At 49.0% G+C, this 10,158-nt stretch overlaps 1 protein-coding gene across 1 annotated transcript in view; it reads left to right on the top strand.

Moving 5' to 3' along the window:
* LOC110526490 (tetratricopeptide repeat protein 28) overlaps positions 1-10,158 on the top strand; it is a 317,670-nt gene that overhangs the window by 305,095 nt on the left and 2,417 nt on the right. Inside the window, 10 exon segments of the mRNA XM_036979789.2 lie at positions 3,934-4,078; positions 4,214-4,393; positions 4,622-5,151; positions 5,377-5,624; positions 6,236-6,360; positions 6,540-6,771; positions 7,509-7,585; positions 8,853-8,876; positions 9,727-9,856; positions 9,999-10,106. Of these exon segments, the coding sequence (XP_036835684.2) occupies positions 3,934-4,078; positions 4,214-4,393; positions 4,622-5,151; positions 5,377-5,624; positions 6,236-6,360; positions 6,540-6,771; positions 7,509-7,585; positions 8,853-8,876; positions 9,727-9,856; positions 9,999-10,106 (1,799 nt within the window).

Below are 10,158 nucleotides of genomic sequence, written 5' to 3'. Positions count from 1 at the left end.
AGAGAGAGCTACTAAAGTGAATATATATACAGTGCCTTGCGAAAGTATTCGGCCCCCTTGAACTTTGCGACCTTTTGCCACATTTCAGGCTTCAAACATAAAGATATAAAACTGTATTTTTTGTGAAGAATCAACAACAAGTGGGACACAATCATGAAGTGGAACGACATTTATTGGATATTTCAAACTTTTTTAACAAATCAAAAACTGAAAAATTGGGCGTGCAAAATTATTCAGCCCCTTTACTTTCAGTGCAGCAAACTCTCTCCAGAAGTTCAGTGAGGATCTCTGAATGATCCAATGTTGACCTAAATGACTAATGATGATAAATACAATCCACCTGTGTGTAATCAAGTCTCCGTATAAATGCACCTGCACTGTGATAGACTCAGAGGTCCGTTAAAAGCGCAGAGAGCATCATGAAGAACAAGGAACACACCAGGCAGGTCCGAGATACTGTTGTGAAGAAGTTTAAAGCCGGATTTGGATACAAAAAGATTTCCCAAGCTTTAAACATCCCAAGGAGCACTGTGCAAGCGATAATATTGAAATGGAAGGAGTATCAGACCACTGCAAATCTACCAAGACCTGGCCGTCCCTCTAAACTTTCAGCTCATACAAGGAGAAGACTGATCAGAGATGCAGCCAAGAGGCCCATGATCACTCTGGATGAACTGCAGAGATCTACAGCTGAGGTGGGAGACTCTGTCCATAGGACAACAATCAGTCGTATATTGCACAAATCTGGCCTTTATGGAAGAGTGGCAAGAAGAAAGCCATTTCTTAAAGATATCCATAAAAAGTGTTGTTTAAAGTTTGCCACAAGCCACCTGGGAGACACACCAAACATGTGGAAGAAGGTGCTCTGGTCAGATGAAACCAAAATTGAACTTTTTGGCAACAATGCAAAACGTTATGTTTGGCGTAAAAGCAACACAGCTGAACCCACCATCCCCACTGTCAAACATGGTGGTGGCAGCATCATGGTTTGGGCCTGCTTTTCTTCAGCAGGGACAGGGAAGATGGTTAAAATTGATGGGAAGATGGATGGAGCCAAATACAGGACCATTCTGGAAGAAAACCTGATGGAGTCTGCAAAAGACCTGAGACTGGGACGGAGATTTGTCTTCCAACAAGACAATGATCCAAAACATAAAGCAAAATCTACAATGGAATGGTTCAAAAATAAACATATCCAGGTGTTAGAATGGCCAAGTCAAAGTCCAGACCTGAATCCAATCGAGAATCTGTGGAAAGAACTGAAAACTGCTGTTCACAAATGCTCTCCATCCAACCTCACTGAGCTCGAGCTGTTTTGCAAGGAGGAATGGGAAAAAATGTCAGTCTCTCGATGTGCAAAACTGATAGAGACATACCCCAAGCGACTTACAGCTGTAATCGCAGCAAAAGGTGGCGCTACAAAGTATTAACTTAAGGGGGCTGAATAATTTTGCACGCCCAATTTTTCAGTTTTTGATTTGTTAAAAAAGTTTGAAATATCCAATAAATGTCGTTCCACTTCATGATTGTGTCCCACTTGTTGTTGATTCTTCACAAAAAATACAGTTTTATACCTTTATGTTTGAAGCCTGAAATGTGGCAAAAGGTCGCAAAGTTCAAGGGGGCCGGATACTTTCGCAAGGCACTGTATATACAGGAGCTAGCTAATTTGATAGGTTAAAAGTCACCTCATCTTAAATCTTGGAAACACAGAACTAAAATCTTGCGTAATTGTGCAAATGATCAGTGATCAAATGAACAAAGTTCCTCGTTAGTTGTCGCATCCCACAGTATGTTGACAGACGCTACGATACCAGTTATGTTACATCTGTCCACGAGAGACTACCTCATCTGTAATCTCACTTTCTAAGGACTAACAGAGCTCTTCTCTCAGATATTCCTAGGCATTGTATAAAGGTTAAGGAGAACTCTATTGAAAAGCTCAGTAAACGTATAAACACACAGACAGGAACGTCAGGATAGCCTCTCTAGGTGTCTGTCGGCTTGTTTGGTGCAATAGAATTAGATGACTGAATCAACTGAGTTGGATCCTAGTGAAGAGTTGGTAGTGGACATATCCACCTTTGTCCAACTGTCTCTTCCTGTCTGTCTCTCTTATTGACATGCATTCCATTCAACCTGCACCCAGAGAAAAGCGCCACTGAACATACCCTTGACCTCCTAGCCTTCTGCTTCTAGCCTTTTCTTCTCACTATTTCCCTTCCTCTTGGTCAAACCTTCTCTCTTTTTTATCCCTCTGCACCTTTCTTCACTTGACCCCCATTCTCACACTCCTCCTGTTAGGCAAACAACAGTCTGTTGGCTTTCCCTCGGTGGCCTGTTCCAGGGCCTGGGAGAGAGAGACTGGAGCGTGCTAGGGGGCTGGATGAGAGCCAGTTGCTTGGGGCCACCAGGAGGGCAGGATGGAGGGGGTCGCGGGGGGGGGGGGGGGGGGGGGGACTGGCTGTTACAGCAGATGGATAGCAGTAGCAGTGTGCGCTGTTGAGCTTGGGCCTTCCACAGAGTGGAAGGCTTACAGGTCCACGGCGGCCATTACCACAGCTCTCAGCTCAGCGTGGCAGTGGCACACAGCTCACCTCGCCTGAGCAGGGAGCCATCACTCTCTCTTCATCACACAGCTCACCTCGCCTGAGCAGGGAGCCATCACTCTCTCTTCATCACACAGCTCACCTCGCCTGAGCAGGGAGCCATCACTCTCTCTTCATCACACAGCTCACCTCACCTGAGCAGGGAGCCATCACTCTCTCTTCATCACACAGCTCACCTCACCTGAGCAGGGAGCCATCACTCTCTCTTCATCACACAGCTCACCTCGCCTGAGCAGGGAGCCATCACTCTCTCTTCATCACACAGCTCACCCCGCCTGAGCAGGGAGCCATCACTATCTCTTCATCACACAGCTCACCTCTCCTGAGCAGGGAGCCATCACTCTCTCTTCATCACACAGCTCACAACACCTGAGCAGGGAGCCATCACTCTCTCTTCATCACACAGCTCACCTCGCCTGAGCAGTGAGCCATCACTCTCTCTTCATCACACAGCTCACCTCACCTGAGCAGGGAGCCATCACTCTCTCTTCATCACACAGCTCACCTCACCTGAGCAGGGAGCCATCACTCTCTCTTCATCACACAGCTCACCCCGCCTGAGCAGGGAGCCATCACTCTCTCTTCATCACACAGCTCACAACACCTGAGCAGGGAGCCATCACTCTCTCTTCATCACACAGCTCACCTCACCTGAGCAGGGAGCCATCACTCTCTCTTCATCACACAGCTCACCTCACCTGAGCAGGGAGGTGTCACTTTCCCTCCCTCTCCTGCAGTGAGTCTATCACGCTACACTCCCCTCCACAGTGCTACAGACCCACATCGCCATCTAGTGGACATGTATATTGTCTCAAAAGCACAAATGATTATTATTGTTGTCTCAGAACAGAAAATATAACTGTGCATTCTTCCATTGAGACTTAGAATGTGAAGGGGATCTGAAGTGGACTCTCTAGTCCAGGTCTGAGAGAGCATTATGAAGGGCAGAAACAGGAAGAGAGACAGGACATCAGGAGTCAATGTGCTGGGCAGTATCACTCCCTCCGTGCCATGCTGCAGTACAGTGTTGTGCCATTAATACATTGCCCACAGGAACTTCTGCTGTGGCTGACTCTGCTGCATCTCACCAGGGGGGACTTCTGATGCAGCACTCTGCGGCAGGCTGGCTGGCTCTAGGCACAGTTCCTCAACTGGAAAGACCATTACCAGTACTGTGTGTGTGCGTGCGTGTGTGCCTGGTCAGCTGCCTAACACCGCTATGCCGTATGTGCCAGTGTGAATAGCCGTAATGACCAATTCTCTATTCAAACAGTTTAGAGTGCTGCTCTTTATGAAATGAGCACTGTGTTTGTGTGTTTTGCAGGAGCTGCCAGAGTATGACCAGCCTGTTCAGTAACACAATGTCCCCAGCCAAAGATGGCTGCTCCTCTCTGCCCCGCCGACCAAGCAGCCTCAGCAAACCTCCTCTCCGTGCCCTCTACGACCTGCTCATCGCACCCATGGAAGGGGTGAGCATATGTCCCCATGACCAGTTTGTGCGTGGCGTGTGTGTATTTTAAAGGAGAGGGGGGACAGAGAAAGAGAGAGAGGTAGTGTTTATACTATAGTAATTATAATATCAATACTAATCTCTCCCTGTCCAGGGCCTGATGCATTCCAGTGGTCCCGTGGGCAGACACAGACAGCTGGTGTTGGTGTTGGAGGGGGAGTTGTACCTCATCCCCTTCGCCCTGCTGAAAGGCAGCTCCTCTAATGAGTACCTGTATGAACGCTTCAGCCTCATCGCTGTGCCCTCCATCCGGGGCATGGGGACCATCTCCAAGGTCAACATCCTCGTCAAATGACACAATGGCTTTTATTTGAATGACATACCTTCTTTAGTTGCTGTTAGTAACACTCTCAGGCTCCTGTTACATTCTATCATTGACATCATCGGCCTCTCTCAATGTGTCCTCAGAGTCATTCTATCATTGACATCATCGGCCTCTCTCAATGTGTCCTCAGAGTCATTCTATCATTGACATCATCGGCCTCTCTCAATGTGTCCTCAGAGTCATTCTCGGCGGGCGGGGCCAGCTTCCTGCGGGGGCGTGTCCATGGCGGCGGTGGTGGGGAACCCTCGTCTGCCGTCGTCTGTGATGGACCGCTGGCTGTGGGGGCCCATGCCCTCTGCCGAGGAGGAGGCCCTCATGGTGTCTGAGTTGCTGGGCTGCCAGCCCCTGGCTGGATCCTCTGCCACCAAGGAGAGGGTGATGAGTGCCCTCACCCAGGCCGAGTGTGCCCACTTCGCTACCCACATCTCATGGAAGCTGGCCGCCTTGGTGCTCACACCCAACCCAGAGAGTGTACCCGGCGGGGCGGGGACTGGAGGGAGAGGGGCAGGGGGAGGGAGGAGAGGCAGCGGAGGCAGGGGCAGGAAGGGCTCGTTTGGGAGCAGCTACACCATCCCAGAGAGCCTGCACCTGCAGGATGATGGGAGCGACGCAGAGAGTATCTGTGACAGCCCTCCCCTGCAGGAGTTCCTACTTACCGCTGCTGATATACTGGACCTGAGGCTGCCTGTCAAACTGGTGGTGCTGGGGTGAGTGGGCCAGGAGATGGGCGGCTTGCCTAATATGGGAAACATCATAATTCAAGTGAGGCTGGAGAGGGGGGAAACCTGGTTCTATTGCAAAATGTCCACTGTCTGTTATCCACGGATAGTTACTTAGTTATGCTGTGGTCGACAGAGCAGTAGTCTAGTATTTGTGATAGAGGTTTACATAACCATGTGTTGGTGGTGTATGTGTGTATATCTTATCTACAGGTCATACCAGGAGTCCAGCAGTAAGGTGACAGCAGACGGTGTGGTAGGTCTGACCAGGGCCTTCCTGGCTGCTGGGGCCCAGTGTGTCCTGGTGTCTCTGTGGCCTGTTCCTGTGTCAGCCTCCAAAGTGTTCGTCCATGCCTTTTACACCGCTCTGCTCAACGGGACCAAAGCCAGCGCTGCCCTCGCAGACGCCATGAAGACTGTCCAGAGCAGCAAGCAGTACTCCCACCCCTCCAACTGGGCAGGTTAGAGACATTCTACTTCCACACACTCAGTACTCCCACCCCTCCAACTGGGCAGGTTAGAGACATTCTACTTCCACACACTCAGTACTCCCACCCCTCCAACTGGGCAGGTTAGAGACATTCTACTTCCACACACTCAGTACTCCCACCCCTCCAACTGGGCAGGTTAGAGACATTCTACTTCCACACACTCAGTACTCCCACCCCTCCAACTGGGCAGGTTAGAGACATTCTACTTCCACACACTCAGTACTCCCACCCCTCCAACTGGGCAGGTTAGAGACATTCTACTTCCACACATTCAGTACTCCCACCCCTCCAACTGGGCAGGTTAGAGACATTCTACTTCCACACACTCAGTACTCCCACCCCTCCAACTGGGCAGGTTAGAGACATTCTACTTCCACACACTCAGTACTCCCACCCCTCCAATTGGGCAGGTTAGAGACATTCTACTTCCAGAAACTCAGATTGGCTTGGTTTGTCACCTCCAACTGAGTAGATCACAGTTCACCCATACTCCCAAGTGTGTCAGAAGTACTTTGGACTCTCACCGTCTGTATCTCTCTCTTCCTCTCCTTCCTATTGATCTTGTGGGTGTGTTTGTCCAGGTTACATGCTGATTGGTAATGATGTCAAGCTTAACAGCCCCTCGTCCCTGATTGGCCAGGCTCTAGCAGAGATCCTACAGTATCCAGAGAGAGCACGGGATGCTCTGCGAGTCTTACTGCACCTGGTGAGGGTCAAACACATACATACATACATGCACATGCACACACACACACACACACACACACACACACACACACACACACACACACACACATACACACACACACACACACACACACACACACACACACACACACACACACACACACACCACTATACTCTAAATCCCCCTGTCCCCACCAGGTGGAGAAGTCTCTCCAGAGGATTCAGAACGGCCAGCGTAACTCCATGTACACGTCCCAGCAGAGTGTGGAGAACAAGGTGGGGGGCGTCCCAGGCTGGCATGCCCTGCTGACCGCTGTGGGCTTCCGCCTGGACTCGGCTGGCACCGGCATCCCTGCTGCTGTCTTCTTCCCCACAGCAGATCCTGGAGACAGGCTGCAGCAGTGTAGCACCACTCTGCAGTCAATACTTGGTAGGCACTGGGCCATGGTAGGAGGACATGGAACTTTAGGTAGTACAGTAAGATGGAGAACAGCTCCATGAAAAGAACCAAGCCTACATCTCTCAGAATGTTATATGTGTATGCTGAACCAGTATCTGTGTGTTAAAGACCTCTCTATACCACAAAGCTCAGATTCAAACTCCCATTCACCAGCTCTGCAAGCGTTATGTCAAAATACCTTAGTTTATCACCAAATATGGAGTTTTGTTGAGCAACTATCTTCATTTACGGCCAGTATGTACTTCCAAAAAATATCTAAATAAAAATGTACAAGCAACTGAAACAAACTCCTGTTTTGCACCTCTAATGTAAATCACTCAGGTCTACAGCAGCTGAACACATTGTTGGTGGTGAATAGGAGTTTTTTCAGATGCTTGTAAAACAGACCTTTTTTGAAGTACATACCGGCCGTAACGGGAGTAAATAAAGATAGTTGCTCAACAAAACTCCATATTTGATGATAAACGAATGTATTTTGCATGAATGGGAATGGGAGTTTAATGTAAGCTTTCTGGATGTTAGAGAGGTCTCTAATGCAGAGATACTGGTTCAGTGTAGGCCTACTATTGAATATCAAACGTTACAATACTGCTTATCAAGCAGTTCTTTACCAACACACAGATAATTATCCTCTTCTACTGAACGTAGGGTATATTAAATGCAGCTTGTGCGAATAAGGAACCATCTGCTTTGATCGTGTCTTCCAGGTCTACCGCCCCCAGCTCTCCAAGCCCTGTGTAAACTCATCACCGCCTCTGAGGCAGGCGAGCAGCTCATCAACCGGGTAGGCCCCAGCATCACAGCACCACAGCATCACAGCACCACAACATCACAGCACCACAACATCACAGCACCACAGCATCACAGCATCACAGCACCACAACATCACAGCACCACAGAATCACAGCACCACAGCATCACAGCATCACAGCACCACAACATCACAGCACCACAACATCACAGCACCACAACATCACAGCACCACAGAATCACAGCACCACAGCATCCCAGCATCACAGCACCACAACATCACAGCACCACAACATCACAGCACCACAACATCACAGCACCACAACATCACAGCACCACAGCATCACAGCACCACAGCATCACAGCACCACAGCATCACAGCACCACAACATCACAGCACCACAACATCACAGCACCACAGCATCACAGCACCACAACATCACAGCACCACAGCACCACAACATCACAGCACCACAACATCACAGCATCACAGCACCACAGCATCACAGCACCACAGCATCACAGCACCACAGCATCACAGCACCACAGCATCACAGCATCACAGCACCACAGCACCACAGCATCACAGCACCACAGCATCACAGCACCACAGCATCACAGCACCACAGCGCTACTGCTCACCAGTGGAGTGTAGTATTTAACTCCAAAGAGGTAGATAGACATTGTGTATTATAGAGGAAATCATCAGAACCACTGGGGACTTCCTTAACCACTTGGACCATGAAGGCTGAAGGCAGAACAAAGCATCATTATATAATCAGTTAACCCTGTTACATGGGTTAGTTAGACCGTGACGCACCGGCCGCCTGCAAATCCCGCTCTTTAATCTGCATGCTGCAACCCAGCAGCCCCAGTAGGATCTCAACCACTGCCACCTCTGAGTCTGAGTTGTCTTCCTCACGATGCCAGAGAGTTAACCCTGTCACTCCCACTGAGGGTTACCCATGTCTACATGAATAATACGGTAGCCAGAAAGGGATTTCAGGTTTTGTTTCCACATTGGTGGTGACCATAACATTTGAAACACTCCAAGCATGTATGATACATGAGGTATTCCTGACATCGCACTGCATAGGCAACTATGTATGGTGATTCAATGGTTTTGTGTAGTATGTGTGTAATGACACACTACCCAACAGTGGTGTTTTTCTGTTTCCCTGTGTGCCCTTGGTGTCCCCATTGGACCTGGTCTCCTCTGCTCTTTGTGAATGGCCTGTATGCATGCAACTAAAAGCATATTCTCTCTCTCCTGCCCCTGTCTCTAAACCTGCGGTCTGAAGGCTGTTAAAAATATGGTGGGAATGGTAAGTGTGCTTTGACATCCCCTCTCCTTTTCACCACTGCTTTAAACCACATAACACCCCCCTCTTGCATCAGCTGTTTCATTGAGCAGTAGGTCAGCTGCATGTGAAGTTGAAGCACTCTGTTCTTTTAGCACATTCTCATATCTCATGCTTGTCCAGTTACTGAGGTACAACCTCTAGGAGACCCCAGTTTAACGCGTGCTGCAGCAGGGACAACAATCCACTGCTGGACTCTGCAGTATTATGAATGTTCTTGGGTTTGCAACCCTGGGTCAGTCAAGGTCACACTGATGTTTATGGGCTGGTAGTCAGAGGGATGCAAAAAAACAAACAGACCATGAATTGAATAGAAAAGGTTAAGAAGGCGTGTTAATGAACAAAGGTGTCTCTGTTCCAGGATGAATAATCCCTAAACAGTGAGGGTGTGTGTGGCCTGGAGGGCACAGGTGGTTCCCTCCTAATCTAAACCACCCTGAGCCACTGATCCATGCCCCACAGTAAAGGCACTGTAGTCCTGCTAGGCTAAAGAGCCAATCCTCTGGGAACAAGGATCAACTCCACACAGGGTCAAAGGGCAGATGCAGAGTTACTAAGCCTGCCAGAAACTACATTTCCCCTGCCACAACAAAGATGGGCGTGGTGGAAGTCATTTTAGGACACTGGTGTATGGAGGAAAACAGTTGGCTTGAGCACAACCATCACACATTTGTCAGTTTTGTTCTACTTCATTGCTTTAAAAAAGTATATCCACAACTCAGGTCCTTAAAAAGTGGTATGAACCAGTTAAAGATTAAAGCTTCCTTTATTCCTGTCTGACCTCCTGTATTTCCATCCTCCTCTGTCCCTCCAGCTCCACCAGGTGCTGGTCCAGCTGCAGACAGGGGAGAAGGAGCAGGACTTCTCTCTGCTGCCCATCCAGGTGTCCATCAGTGTGCAGCTCTGGAGACTGCCAGGGTGCCATGAATTCCTGGCTGCACTAGGTGAGATATTGATATCAATAAAAGCAATATAATCCAACCGAATATAACTTCCTAATTTGTCAGTAGTAGGAGTAGAGTGAAACACAACAAGACAGCTGTATGTGTGCTGGGTTGGTAGAGTAACTGTCCTGTGTGTGTACAGGGTTCGACCTGTGTGAGGTGGGGCAGGAGGAGGTGGTACTGAAGACGGGGAAGCAAGCCAACCGCCGCACCATGCACTTTGCCCTCCAGTCCCTACTGGCACTATTTGGTAAGTATCGTATTTATAGATACGCAGTGATTAAAGTTGATTGATACATGAT

This window comes from Oncorhynchus mykiss, chromosome 6 (genome assembly GCF_057628025.1).
Source record: "Oncorhynchus mykiss isolate SJ-2025 chromosome 6, ASM5762802v1, whole genome shotgun sequence".
Classification (NCBI taxonomy): Eukaryota; Metazoa; Chordata; class Actinopteri; order Salmoniformes; family Salmonidae; genus Oncorhynchus; species Oncorhynchus mykiss.
This window is presented reverse-complemented; position numbering and strand designations above follow the sequence as displayed.